General features: G+C 38.2%; 1 protein-coding gene across 1 annotated transcript in view; it reads left to right on the top strand.

Annotated features, from left to right (window-relative positions):
• Positions 1-9422: 9422 nt before the first annotated feature.
• The window catches only part of CFAP44 (cilia and flagella associated protein 44), a 133635-nt gene continuing 127137 nt past the window's right edge, over positions 9423-15920 (top strand). Inside the window, exons 1-4 of the mRNA XM_049629175.1 lie at positions 9423-10156; positions 10256-10360; positions 14967-15122; positions 15657-15816. Coding sequence (XP_049485132.1) covers positions 10261-10360; positions 14967-15122; positions 15657-15816 — 416 coding nt within the window. The 5' untranslated portion in view covers positions 9423-10156; positions 10256-10260. The remainder of the gene's footprint in view (positions 10157-10255; positions 10361-14966; positions 15123-15656; positions 15817-15920) is intronic.

Here is a 15920-nt window from a genome sequence, read left to right as displayed (position 1 = left end):
ACCTGGCTGAAGTCGGACGCTTAACCGACTGCGCCACCCAGGCGCCCCAACATTATAAAGATTTGTCATCCCTAAATCATAAAGTGGTGCATGTTTGGTTTTAATTAACACTACCTTGTGCCCTCTTTATTAGCTTTCAGAGCCAGCTGCACCTGTATGAACCCTGACCAGCACCATCAGTAGGAACACCAGGGGTACTTGTTAGAGATGAAAATTCCTGAGCCCTACCCCAGACCTATGGATCGGAAACTCTGTTTCTGTTTTAATAAGCCCCTCCTGTCATCCTGATGCATGCTCAAATTTGGGAACCATTGGATCTATGGCATCACAAAGCATGTACTCTGCTATATTTGATGATTTGTATTTACTTTTACAGTTCAAACTCAGAGTACTTGTATTGCTTATATATAGATTCATGTTTTTGGTCAACACATGACTTCTCTAGAATGCCCCAGAAAGCTGCTAAGCATTTGCTAAACTTTAGTAAAATTGTCCATTTTCCGTATTACACCTTGGGAGAGAAACCAGATTGATAATCAAATCCACAGTTAATGATATAATCATTCCTATAGTATATAGTGGAATTCTTTAAGTTAGCAGAATTTAATAATAGTTTATGGTTTACTAAATGCCAGATAGTGTTTTAGCCACTCTTCATGATTTTATGACACCTTTATGAGGTAGATCCCATTATCCTTACTTTGCAGATGAAGAAACTGAGGTATGAGAAGTACCCTCTCAAGGTCACACAGCTTGGGAGTGGTGGCCCTGGGATGGGACATAGGAAGTCTTTCTACACAGCCTAGGCCGTGCTGCCATCTTACAGTGAATATGGTGTGGAAACCCCATAATAACAATAGCTATCTTTATAGAGTTGTAATTGTGGTGGGCACGGTGCTGAGCTAAAAGTAGCTCCATTATTTCAATAAAACTGTGAGTTAGAGGTGTTTGAATGCCACCCACCTCCCCATTCCAGACGAGGAAATTGAGCCCTAGAGGTGAAGTAAGTTGCCTAATGTCGAAATGTATGAGGTAAAGCCACAACTTGAAGCTCTTTTGAAAAAAATTACTGGACTTCTCCTACTTACGAGAAATAGCTAATCTAGCACAGTGGCTAAGTCTGCAAGTATTGCAAGCAGAAAGCTTGGATCCAAGTGCCATTTCTGCCAGTTGGGCTGTGTCCCTGGGCAAATTAATCTCATTTTTCCCATTTGAGAGTCAGACATGATATGTCTTCTAGGATTGTGAGGAGTAAGTGAGGTGAGTATATGTAAATATGTTAAGAACAGAGCCCGACTCACGATAAGCATTCAGTAATGATGACTGCCAGTTTTTTGGTATACAAAAAAATACACTATTTTCTCTGTGCTTCCAGATTTTTAAAGATATTAAATAGTGAATTTATAGTGGTTTTCTCAGATTAACAATTGGACCCAGTGCTTTAAATTTAGAGTTTATTTCACCTGAAAAGATATTTGGAAGTTGAAAGAAAACATGTTGAGAATTTTATTTGAAAATGTAACTAATAAGCTGTTTAATTTTTTCCTGTTTTCTGGCTTTTCAGACACCCTGCATATGCCATTTATAATTAAGAGCAAAGATAATGATCCTTTTTTTTTTTTTTTTTTTTAAGTCAGGAGACTTTAAGTCAAGAATAATTGACTAAAGAAAACATTTCAATATTACCAACAAATGCATGGTATAAAGGTTTTGGAAAATTGTTGTGTAACATTATGGAAAACAATAAACAAAAATAAAATATAGCCTTTTAAAATAAACTATTGAGAAATAATTTATATGCAATAAACTACATCCATTTAAAGAGAATAATTCATTGACTTTTGGCAGACAAAACAACCACAAGACACATTTCTTTCATGTCTAGAAGATTCCTCCTGTCTCTGCAGTGCGTCCCACCGTTTGCTCCAGCCTTGGGCAACCACTGATGTGCTTTTTGTCATCATAGATTGGTTTACATTTTATCTAAGTGGAATCATAATTGCACTATTTTGTGTCTGGCTTCTTTCACTCACTATTGAGATTCATTCATGTGTGTGTCAGTTTCTTCCTTTTTACTTCTGAGTAGTATTCCATTGTATGAATGTTTATCCATTCACCTGTCAATGGCCATTGGCTTTCTTTCCAATTTTTGGCCATTGTGAATATAGCTGCTATGGACATTTACATTCAAGGCTTTGTATGGACATAAATTTTTGTTCCCTTGGGTAAATACCTTGGACATGGAATGGCTTGGTATATATTTAACTTTTAAAGAAACTACCTTACAGTTTTCCAAAGCGTTGTGCCTTATTACATTCCTACCAGCAGGGCATGAGAGTTACAGTATCTACACATCTCCCACGTTCGGTGCTGGCAGTTTTTGAATTTTTACCCATTCTGGTAGGTGTGGTGTATATGCATTGTGGTGTGCATCTCCCCGAGGACTACTGTGAAGCATGTTACCATATGTTTACTGGCCATTCATACCGCTGATACGATGAAGTAGTCAAAGTCCTTTGCCCATTTGAAAAATTAACTTGTCGGGTTTGTTTTCTTATTCAATTATAAGAATCCTTTATCTATTCTGGATACAAAGTCCTTTGTCACTTATTGCAATATTGTAGCCGTTTTAATTAAATTCCAGTTAACATACAGTTTATTAGTTTCCGGTGTGCAATGTAGCCATTTTAAAATGATATTTGTAACCAGTGACTTTAGGTACTTAAAATTCAATACTGAGCGCTGCCTGTACCACAGAGCGGCTGAAGAGCAAACTGCTAAACCGAGATCTGTCAAGGTAGCCCTATACTTTGTGTGCCCAGCGTCAGGAGGCCAAGGATCCCACAACATACAATCTGTTACCGTAAAAGCCAACAGAGATAACAGCAGAAAATAAACAACTACTAAATAAAGAAGCCTCGCGATGTAGCTTTGCGGATGATAGTGCGCAATCAGGGCTCCTTTGGACCATTTCTTTTTCTTTTCTTTTTTTATTCCTGGGCAGTTATCTAAGAAAGTATTCAAAAGTCACTTCGTTTATCAATATACCATTCTTAGGATAATTATAATATAAACTGTATATAAAATTAAAAATGGGATGATAAACTCATAGAATGTTGGGCTTTTCTGTTTGTCTCCAACTTGGGTCATGTGGCACGAAACAGCTGGGACCAAAGGGCGAGTGACATTGAGGGTCCCAGTGGCACCGCCGCGGGATCTCCCAGAAAACCAGCTCCCGGTGGCGCATGCGCCTCGTGGCCACTCGGCTCCGCCCGCCGGGAGGCGAGGCTTCGTTGCCGTGGTGACCTCTGTAAACGGAGACCCGGGGCTGACGCCGGGACTAGAAATGCGTGGCGGCTGTCGGTGCCTTGGTAAGTTTGGAGCCTGGCAGCAAGGCAGTTCCCGCGAACTCGTCCTCAAATCTGTTAGGGAGTCAGGGAGCAGCTGAGCCTACTAGGGTTTCTCTTAGACTGAGCCAGCGTTGTCCAGGCTTGCTGAGACGTAGTCCTTCGTCCTTGCTACGATCCGTTCAACAAACATTGAAACGGCTAGTATTGGCAGGCATGGAGCTAGACACTGTGGGTACAAAGTGGACACGGTTCCTGCCTGCAAGGAACTCCTAATCCGGCTGGGGCGGAAGACAGCAGACCCAGGAGTGCCAGTTAGACCGGGCTAAGCCCAGGCTCCAGAAGCAAGGAGTCTGGTGGGAAAGTGCCTGGGTTCTGGGGTCACGCAAACCAGCCCACACCACACTTAACTGTGTGACACTCGGCACATAGACCCCTCAGCGCTTCAGCTTTCTACTCTCTGAAAAGGAAGATGATAATGCTTATTTCATGGGGTTCTTGTCACAACTAGATAGGCTATTACAGGTAAAGTGAGTAGCACATTCATGGCATGTAGTTGGTACAGAGTAAATACTTGTTGCATACAAGTAGATATAGTAGCATATGAGTAAGTATTCAGTGTGTCTGGTCAATTGTGAGTTGTCCCAGATGGCTACTAAGACTTTTGAGAAGGAGAAGGAGCTAAGGAGGGACCAGGAAAGGGGAAAGTGACAGGCAATGAGCTGCAGACCTGAAGATGAGGGACCGTTGTGCCATGCCAAGGAATCTGAGTTCTTATTCTGTGGCAGTGAAGAGCCATTAAAGGTTCCAAACAGGAAGAGTAGCACACTAAAAGCTGTGTTTTGAAACTACAAGAGGCAGGTAGAAATGGAGTAGAGAAGAGAGAGAGAGACAAGGTATGAGACTGTGGTAATGGAAGAGGTGAGACAGCATAACCAGAATAGGGTACTGGCAGTGGGAATAGAAGGGAGAGGGTGAATTCAAAAGGCTTAATAACTGTTTACTTGGCAACAGAACATCGAAACCAACTGCATGAGTTGAGTGAGAGGGAAGACTTCAAAGAGTAACTGCTCTGCTTTCTCATCTGTAAATTGCACTTAACTCATAGAGTTGTTTTGAGAAACATGTGAAACAGTATGTGCCGAATCCTTAGGACGGTGCTTGACACATGGTAATCATTCAGAAAACATGGGCTATCATTATTCTTTCCACAGTGGTATTTCACATTGTAAAGTAAAAACTGAGCATCTGTTTTATACGACAACCTCTGAGTCTTAACGTGGCCAGCTCTGGAACGCTGCTGCGGAGTGTTTGAGCTGGTGAGACTGAAGACTGACCCTAGAATGTGGTGGATGAATCCAAGTAGTGCCATCTTGGGGACCATTCTCTCTGGTTTCCAGCCAACCTCCTTCTAACAACACATGCCTTTGCACCACTGTGTAACCATGACTCTTTTTTTTCTTTCTACTTCCTCAGGATTGTCTCAAAACTTGACAGTATACTCAATGAGTTGGTTAACAGAATGAGTCATAGGCTGGATCAATGACCCTGAGTGTAATAAAAGAAGATTTAAGATAGTTCTGCAAGTAGACTCCTAAACCTAGCTACTTCAGTTATACGAGATGGGATATGGCTGAGAACACACAAATACGGTGTAGTCATTCTGGTTGGTTACAAGCTGATTATGATGAGTCAGTATATGATGAACCTACCACCTCCCCACCCCAAAAAGATAATGTAATATCAGGCTGCCTTAAAGGAATACAACATTACCACCAGGTAAAGTAATAGTTTATCTCTTTTGGAAAATGCCTGGATCCTTCAAAGAAGATACAAAATTGGGAGGGATATTTAATGCATTGGGGAGTAACTTCTTGAGCTATCAGGATGCTGAAAAGAGTTGAAACCAGGTTAGTGAGGAATAATTGAAAGAATTGGGATGCTTTAGCTGGAAATGAGAGGGTCTAGGGAGACAAGTAAAGTTGCTACAATTATTGGTTATGGTACACAGGAACACTTGTATGTGTCCCCAGAAGAACAAGGAGCAAATGGATCTAAATTGCAGGGAGGCAGATTTCAGGTGAGTATAAAATGAACTAAGAACTGGAAGTGAGCATTAACCTGCTTACCTGAAATGTTTAAATTGAAGCTGACTGATCATGTTCCTTCATTTTTCCTTTATTCAGGAATGAATACATTTATCCCTTCAATCATTTTATATACTGAGTACCTATGTGCCAGGCACCACTGTTCTTTTTTTTTTTTTTAACTTTTTATTTAGTTTTGAAGGAGAGAGAGACAGAGCATGAGCCGGGGAGGAGCAGAGAGAGAGGGAGACATAGAATTTGAAGCAGGCTCCAGGCTCTGAGCTGCCAGCACAGAGCCCGACGCGGGGCTCGAACTCACGAACCGTGAGATCATGACCTGAGCCGAAGTCGGACACTCAGGATGCTCAACCGACTGAGCCACCCAGGTGCCCCCAGGCACCACTGTTCTTAAAACTCTACTGTATTAACTCAATGAGGTCTCAGAACAACCTTATGAAGTAGGTACTAAACTTTGCAGATGAAAATACCAAGGCACAGAGAAGTTAAATACCTGTTGAACACCTCACAGGAGGAGTAAGAGGAGAGCCAGGCTGTAAGCACAGACTGTAGCCAATTCTCAGCCTGGCCAATACACCAACCTACTTTTCTAATGGTACTGAGCTTGATGTTGTAGATGTGTGAGTCTCACGAGTGGGAGGTTGGACTAGATAAGACCTCTTTCAACTCTGAAGATTTCATGGTCACCTTTATTGAGCCCTGGCTGTATTAGAGGGAATTTGTAGTAATTATGGTAAAAACAACTACGATTTTTGAGTACCTACTATGTGCTTTATATGAACCCCTGGTCCTTAACCCAGGTTCTTCTCTTTGGCTACACAAAAGAATTACATAGGGAGTGAGACCTTGAGAATGCCATGCTGTGAAAGTTTTCCGAAGTGATTCTAAAGTGCAGCCAGAGTTGAGAACTATAGGTATAAAAGATCTCATTTAATACTTAGAATGACTCTGCCAGGCAACCCTATAGTCCCCATTTTACATATAAAAGGACTAAGGGTTAAGCGATGCTGGGGACTTGGCCCTTGGCCAAGCTAACCTATACCCTTGGCCAAACTAGGATGTGGACCCAAGCCTTTCTGGCTCCAAAGCCTCATCAGGTTACAGTACAACTTCCCAATCCCTTTATTATAAACAACCCAAACCTAACCTAAGAAACAAATAAAAACCACCTTATTCCATCTCAGCATTTACACTGCTAATCTCCACATCAGGACCCTACTCAGTTGCCTTTTACAGGTTCTTCAGCCACCCTTTCTGAAACAACAACAACAAAAACTAAGAAAGGATCTCAAATAGTTTAATTTTTTGTCCAGTATTGTTAGTTCAGAACACTGGGAAAATTGCTTGGCTTCCAGTATTTTCTTCCATACTGTAGACAACTTGATATTAACTGTGTTTCTGATATTAAAATTTATTGCTTGGTAATGTTAACCACTTGAGGAGTATATTGTTTGTAACAGAATAGGATAAAGAGTGTACTTTTGTCTTGATACCAATTTACCTTTGATTGTGGTTTAAATCCTTTGTTTACAGAGTGATGTTACCATGATTGTTACTGTATCTGTTACCATAATTGTTTACTATAATTGTTTCTTTCCCACTTTATAATTAACTTGTAAGTAAATTTATTAGGTCTTATAAGCTCTTTATTAGAATATATGTATCCAGGTAATGTTCAGTTACAGTATGGTAAAAATAAATGTATTTAGAAAAAAGAAGACTCAGAAAATGATCTCATGAAGCTTTTATTGGTAGGAAGCAGAAAACTATGATATTTGTTTATTTATTTGCTTAAATTTTTAAAAAGTTTCTTTATTTTGAGAGAGTAAGCAAGTGGGGGAGGAGCAGAGAGAGAGAGAGAGAGAGAATCCCAAGTAGGCATCTCACTGACAGTGTGGAGCCCGATGTGGGGCTTGATCTCATGAACCGTGAAGTCATGACCTGAGCCGAAACCAAGAGTTGGATGTTTAACCAATTAAGCCACCCAAGCGCCCCCAAAACTATGAGATTTAAGTCATTGAGAAGTACATGACCTACCACTGCTGGCTTTGAAGGGGGCCATGAGCCACGTGGCCTCTGGAAGCTTAGAAAAACTCCTAGCCTATAGTCAACAAGGAAACAGGGACTTTAGTCCTACAACCATATGGAACTGAATTCTGCCAACAACCTAAATAAGCCTAGAAATAGATTTTCCCCAGAGCCTTCAGAAATGAAGGCAGCTCCGCCAACACTTTGTTTTTGATCTTGTGAGACTCTGGGAAGCAGCGAACTGTGCCTAGATTTCTGACCCCCAAAAGTGTGAGGTAAGAAATGGGTGTTATTTTAAGCTGCTAACTTTGTATGGTGGCAATAGGAAACCAGAGAAGTACCTGTTTATAGACTGAAATGTTATTGAAATTTGCAGACTAAAAGTTATCTTTTGGTTCTTAATTGACTAGCAACAATAGAATATCAGTTTACTTTTGTCAGTAAACCCAATGACTGCTTTGCTCCACTTATTTGGAGCCTGCATCACATGGCAACTTAGAGGATAGTTTATTTTCATTGAAATAATTTAAATGTTGTTTTTTTTTTTATCAAGGATATCTTTAGCTATAGTCAGCCTTCATTCAGGACTTTCAGACCATCCTCTTTCTAGTCAGCCTCGGATCTGGAGCAGTGGTTTAGAGAAGTGTATTCGAAGACTGTCATAAAAGAGAATTGTCAACTTTTTCTTAGTTTGTAAAGTATTTAAGGTCAAGGGCTCTATATTGCTCATTTTTGTATCCTCCGCAGTGACTAGAATACCATTTGCATATAAATGTGCTCAGTAGTTTCAAGAATTGAATTGATTTACAGTATGAAGAACCTTGAAATGGAGGGAGAAAATGGCATTTAGGTATGTTTGTAGCTACTACCTAAAGAAGTTTACTCAAGGTGTATGATAATCTGCAACCAAGCTGCAATAACCAATATGACCTTGCCATATCAATTTTTAAAAATTCTTTATTATAATTAAGTATTTATTTTCAAATCATCAACTTGTATAAATGTAGAAAGCAGTCTGCATATCTAATCTGGAAGGGAAGGGAAATTCACTGGATCATTGAATTTGGATTTTAAAGATCTTGCTATGTAAAATGTTTCTATCATTTGATTCCTACACACCTCCCAACCCCAGTAGGCTTGTGTTTCACAATCAGGTGAGAGGAAGGAAGGAAGAAAAGGAAGAAGGAAGAAAGAAGAAAGGGAGAACAACTTAAAAAAAAAAAAAAGGAACACACGACATACTTTTTGAAAAGTAAAACGTCATCTTAATAACCCAGAAAAATGGCTCCAAAGTACTAAACACAAAATTTAATAACATAAGTGTCATTTTAAGACCTATCTTTCTTGATAATAGCTTTTAAGGAAAACATTTAGACCCTGCTCTATTGTCCCCCAAATCAAGACAGGGCATCATTATGATGTCACTGCCGAAAACAGATGGAATGACCCCCAAGGTCCAAAGGAAGAGAGGTGGGGTTCATACTGCACTCTCAGCTGACCATGTGGTGTGTATCCTATCTGCTCTGGGCATCCAGTCTTTTTTCAGAGACCAGGAAGGGATAAAGATGCACTAGTTCAGTTAATTTTCATAGCAGCCTTGTAAGCCTTGTAAGTTGTTTCTTCTTCGTTATCATTTACAATTGAGGAATTAATGTAAAGGATTATTAGCTAGTAATATGGCAAAACTGAGATTCAAACCTGAAATGAACCACAAAATCTGATTCAAATAGAGCTGCCAGCCATGCCATAACAGAATGTTGAGGAAATATGTGATGTTTAGTGTGGAGAAGCGAAGACCTTAGAAGGAAGATAGAGCAGTTGCTTTCAAAGACGTAAGGAAGTGCAACTGAGAGAGCACAGGGAAAACCTGCTTTGCCACTCCCCTCCTTAAAACCTTAAGGTGGCTTTCAGTTGCTATAGAAATAAGTTCTAAACTTCTTAGCAAAACTTAGAGATAGTTCTACAATCTGCTACCGACTTCCTCCTCACCGTCCATTTCACTCTCCCACTCTACAACAGATTGCTTTCAGCCCTTCACAGACACAACCCTCTTTCTGAACTTCCCCCTGCCTAAAACACTCTTTCCAATCTATGCCTGATCAACCTTTACTCACCACCTCCTCCTTAACCCCAGGACATGATTTAATCATCTGGTTAGGCATGCCTACAGGACCCTATTCTTTCCTTTTTGTAGCACTGATTGCATTTTAATTGCTCATTTAATATCTTTCTTTCTAAACAACAAGTTCCACAAAGTTAGGAATCACATCTCTAGTTCAGTACTGTAATTTAGTGCCTACTGTAAGACTTGATACATAGCAGGTGCCCTGAACAAATATTTTTTAATTGAAATTAATTAGTAACACCAAGGGGATTAAATGATGGGAAGAGGAAATGGAGGGATGAGCCAAAAAAACAAAAACAAAAACAAAAACAAAAAAACCAAAACAGGTGGCAGAGGTTTAACTTTAATGATGGAATATTCTGAGGAAACATGGACTGGCGTGACATTTCACTGTGGACTTCTGAAAAACCAGAGGGAACCATGGTAAGTTTGCCTAGAGAAAGGGACTAGCTGACTATATTCTGCCATTCTGCAGGTCTCTGCTGGCTGCTCTCCGTCCTGCTGGTGAAGTCATCTCAGATACTGTGCATACATAGTGATCAACACACATGGTATTTGGTGCTTGTGGAATTTGTTAGGTGAGAAATATCTGTAAAGGACTTTTATTTTATAGCTGTGTCCCTTTCTTTTTCTCAATTTTGTGCTTACAGGGGAAATGAAGGAACCAGGTGATCAGGACACTGATGGGGGGAAATTAGATGGATCAAAGAGTGATGGAAGGCAGTCTCAGAGCTCCTCTAAATCTGCATCAAGATGTAAGTAAAGATTATAATATACCCTTAGGCTTTTACTAAATTTAGGTAAAACCATTTTTAAAGAGTTTTTAAGTTTATACAACAGAAATGGTTTACTTGTTTCATTCTATTGCTAAATTCTAAGTTCTTTAAAAGGGCAGAGACTGTGTTTTAACCATTTAATCTCCAGAGCCTGACACATAGAAGTTACTATCATCTCTATGTTGATAATGATCTCTCTGCAAACCTGGTCTTGCTGTCTCCTGTGAGTCTTTACTGAACTTTTCTAATACAGTATAGTAGAAAGAGCTGGACTTTAGGTTTGAGGCCTGGGTCTACCACTTAGAGACACTTGATCTGGAATAAATTATTTTACCTCTTTGAGCCTCAATTTTCTCACCCATTAAGATGATAATTGTGAGTAGTTTGAGGATTAAATTGGATAACATATATAGAAGAATATCATATACTGCAAATAAAACAGAAATACCCTGATACCAAAACCAGACAAAGACATTACAGAAGAAGAAAACTGCAGACCAATATCCCTGATGAAACTAGACGTGAAAATCCTCAACAAAATATTAGCAAACCACATTCAGTAATACCTTAGAAGAATCATTCACCAGGATCAAGTGGGATTTATTCTCAGGATGTAAGGATGATTCAATATTTGCAAATCAATTAACGTGATACATCATATTAACAAAATGAAGGATGAAAATCATATGAATACCTTAATAGATGCAAAAAAGCATTTGACATCCAGAATCCAACATCTCTCAACAAACTGGGCTTAGAGAGAACATACCTCCACATAATAGAGGCCATGTATGAAAAAAATCCATGGCTAACATCATATTCAATGGTGAAAAACTGAGAGCTTTTCCTGTAAGATCAGGAACAGGATGAGGATGTCCACTCTCGCCTCTTTTATTCAACATAGTACTGGAAGTCCTAGCCACAGAAATTATACAAGAAAAAGAAATAAGAGACATCTATATTGGTAAGGAAGAACTCAAATGGTCACTATTTGCAGATAACATGATACTATACATAGAAAGCCCTAAAGATTTCACAAAAAAACTTTTAGAAGTAAAAAATGAATTCAGTAAAGTGGCAGGATGAAAAATTAATACCTAGAAATCAATTGTGCTTCTATACACTAATAATAAAATAGTAGAGAAATTAAGAAAATAGTCCCATTTACAATTACACCAAAAAGAATAAAATACCTAGGAATAAACCTAACCAAGAAGGTAAAAGACCTGTACTTTGATAAGTATAAAACATTGATGAAAGAAATTGAAGAAAACTCCAACAAAAGGAAAGATATGCCAGACTCTTGGATTGAAAGAATTAATATTGTTTAAATGTCTACATTATCCAAAACATTTTATAGATTCAATGTAATTGCTATCAAAATACCAACAGCATTTTTCACAGAACTAGAACAAAAAATACTAAAATTTCTAAGGAACCACAAAAGACCTTGAATAGTCAAATCAATCTTGAAAAGAAGAAAGCTGGAGGTATCACAATTCCAGATTTCAAGATATACTACAGTAATCAAAACAGTATGTTACTGCCACCAAAATAAACACATAGATTAATGGAACAGAATAGAGACCAGATATAAACCCATGCTTTTATGGTCAATTAATCTGTGATAAGGGCAGCAAGGATAAACAATGGGGAAAACACAGTCTTTTCAACAAATGGTGCCAGGAAAACTGGACAGCTACATGCAAAAGAAGGAAACTATACCACTTTCACTTTCTTACACCATACAAAAAAATGAACTCAAAATGGATTAAAGACCTAAATGTGAGACCTCAAACAATAAAACTCCCAAAAGAAAATAGAGACAGTAATTTCTTTGACATCAGCCATGGCAACGTTTTTCTAGGTATGTCTCCTAAGGCAAGGGAGACAAAAGCAAAAATAAACTATTGGGACTATATCAAAATAAAAAAAACTTTTGCAGAGCAAAGGACACCATCAAGAAAATCAAAAGGCAACCCACTGAATGGGAGAAGATATTTGCGAATGATATATCCAATAAAGGGTTAATTTCTGAAATATATAAAGAATTATACAACTTAACACCAAAAAAACCCCAAAACAACCTGAAGACCTGAATATTTTTCCAAAGAAGGTATACAGATAGCCAACAGATACATGAAAAGATGCTCAATATCACTCATCACGAAGGAAATGCAAATCAAAACCACAACGAGATAGCTCCTCACACCTGTCAGAATGGCTAGACGCAAAAAGATAAGAAACAAGTGTTGGCAAGGATGTGGAGAAAAAGGAACCCTTGTGCACTGTTGGTAGAAACATAAATTGGTACAGCTACTGTGGAAAACACTATGGAGATTCTCTCCACAGAGACTCTCAAAAATTAAGAATTGAAATACTTATTATCCAATAATTCTACTACTGGGTATTTACACAAAGAAACCAGAAATACTAATTTGAAAAGATCTATGCATGCCTATGTTTATTGCAGAATCATTTACAATAGCCAAGATATGGAAGCAACCCAAGTGTCCATTGATAGAGGAATAGATAGAGAAGATGTGATACACACACACACACACACACACACACACACACACACACTGGAATATTACTCAGTCATAAATAGATGAGATCTTGCCATTTACAACAACATGGATGGACCTAGGGGGTATAATGCCAAATAAAATAAGTTAGAGAAAAAAAAAGATCATATGGTTTCATTTATATGTGAAATCTAAAAAGAAAACAAATGAATAAACAAAAAGAAGAATCAGGTGATCATATGATTACTATAGCTACAAGGTATAATTTAATGTCTTATTTAAATCTTATGAATTTGAATGTTTTTAACACTAACTTTTCCCAGTAAGGTCCATTATGAAACCAGAAAGTAAATGAATAAATAAAAAGCAGAATCAGACCTATAAATATTGAGAACAAACTGATGGTTGCCAGAAGGGAAGTGGGTGGGGAATGGGCAAAATGGGTGAAGGGGAATGGGAGATACAGGCTTTCAGTTTTGGAATGAATAAGTCACAGGAATAAGTCACAAAAGGCATAGCATAAGGAATACAGTCAATGATATTGTAATGGCATTGTATAGTGACAGATGGTAGCTATATTTGTGATAAGCATAACATATAAAATTGTTGAATCACTTTGTTGTACACCTGAAGCTAATGTAACACTGTATGTCAACTATACTAAAAAAATAGAGTAAAATGTGAGGAATTGTGTAAAAGAATTTTTAAAAAATGGCTTGCTCTTTCTGACAGGGCATCATGGTGTTAGGTGTCATAGGGGAGTCTTGACTTTTGTAGCTCTAATCCTAAATACAGTTTCAGAAATATAATTTTGATTATTCACCTAGAGGAGACCAGGTCCTGGGGAAATCAGTTCATTCACAAAATTGACATTACACTATTTCAATGTATCTGAGACATATCTGGTAAATCCATAATTTCTCCATATCATGTTTTATTTGAGGTGTTTATCTCCTCTTGCTTGGACTCAAGCCTTTCTGTTCAAGTCTCTCTCCATACCACCACTATAATTATCTTTCCAAAAAACATGGTTATATCACTGTCTTCGAAACTGTTAGTCTGCTTCTTGATTTTCCATTTCCACTTTTCTCCACTCCCTAATTTCTGACCCAGGATTGTCTACCTTTTGGTGTCCAGTCCTTTGCAGCATTTTCCTAGGTGGATGGATTTAATAATAATGACCCTTTGTCTAGCACTGCCTCAGGATCTCCCCTTCTATGTCAGATCCTTACAGGGGATGGCCTGTCAAGTGTGGTCTGACCTTGCACTCAGCTCATAAATTAGTTCATATATTGTGGTTCTTAGTATCCCAAATGATAACCTGAAGTAATTTTCTGGTATCCTGAAACCCTTTTTCTTGGTCCTGTGAGAAGAGGTATCTCTTCTGGTTTGGCCACATTCCTGATAGCTCCCCCATACACGCTTTTTTTTTTTTTTTGGCCTGGAGACCTGACCCTGTTCTCAGGCTTGCTAAAATATGAGCAACTTCTTACCCTTTGGAATTCTCATGCAGAGTGAACCAGTTTCTGGGTTGTTCACTAAGTAGAGAGATTAAAGTTGACTCTTCCCATACTCAATAAGAGGTAGAGTTTCTCCATTTGGTAATAGAATGATTTTGGTTTTGCTAATTTTCTCTATTGTTTGCTTGCCTTTTATTTGATTGGCTCTTGCTTTTATTTTTATTATTTCTATGACTTCTATTTTCTTTTTTGCTTTTTCTAGATTCTTGAGGTCTGAGTTTTGACTTTTCTTCTTATATGTACAAAAACTATAAATTTCCCTCTAACCATAGCCTTAGCTGCATCCCACAAATTTGGATATGTTATATTTTAATTATCACTTAGTTTAAAATATTTTTAAATTTCTTTGTTGGTTTCTCCTTGATCCACACATTATTTTTAAATGTTTGATTTCCAAATATTTGTAGGTTTTCCAGATCTTATCACAGTTTATTTTTAATTTACTTCTGTTGTGATCAGAAAATATGAGCTACTTTGGAAATAAGAAAATGTTGAATTCAAGATTTAGAAATGATTAAAACAAAATACTTTTAATAGCTGCTATGAAAGAGGATTACAAACTTTTAGAAGATGCCACAGAAGAAACATTTACCGAAGGGAGAGAATCACGTTTAGGCGATGATGATTATTCTATGGAACAATTGGAAGGAAGTTCAAGTTCATTTCAAGATGACTATGTGGAGAGCATTGCAGGTAAGTGTTACTAGTTTCCTATCTGTAATTGTCACTGTTTTAAAGACAAATTGCCCCAAATGAACAGTTATAAATCCATAGAAATAAAAATTTTCAGGATATTTTGCAGTGATAAAAGTAAGAGCTTGGAACATATTCTAATAGGGTAGCATCTCTGGAACTGTAGATTACATTTCTGAGGATCACATACAGGACTCTCATACTTGGTTTTCTGGGGGTTGGATGATCTCAGGAGTGCTCTACCCTGGATTAGTGAATTATAACTCTCCTTTGGAACTGATTGGGAGTTGCTGTTTGAGACTGCAAAACCATGACCAGAGTTCAGCATTCACCTTTTGTTGATTTCTCTTCCTCCCAAGCACAGGGCCATGTTGGTTCCTCTTCCCATGCTCACTGGTAGGTAGCATCCCATGTTCAGGCCACTTGTAGTACTGCTAGAGTATTGCGGGGTACGTATATTCCTCCTGTCTTTGTGAAATACAATTTTAGGACTCACCAGATGCTCTTTTTAGTTAAAATATTTTATTTTTTTAGAATCTCGGTATATGGAAACCCCAGCTCCAGACTCAGAAAGGGCAGAGGAGGAAGTTAAGAAGAAAATATCAGAAAACTTCTTCTATGATTATGCAGAGCTGATTTCGATGCCTTTTGTGACTCCGGATTCGAACATACCACTGGATCTTCTCACACTTGTGTATCCACTCCAGTTACATATGTATAACTTTTGGATTTCAATTTCTTAGGTCAGGGATCGGCAAACTGTAGCCCATGGACCAAATCTGGCCTCCGGTCTATTTT

This window comes from Panthera uncia, chromosome C2 (genome assembly GCF_023721935.1).
Source record: "Panthera uncia isolate 11264 chromosome C2, Puncia_PCG_1.0, whole genome shotgun sequence".
Lineage (NCBI taxonomy): Eukaryota > Metazoa > Chordata > Mammalia > Carnivora > Felidae > Panthera > Panthera uncia.
Note: the sequence above shows the minus strand (reverse complement) of the source record. Positions and strands in the feature narration are given on the sequence as shown.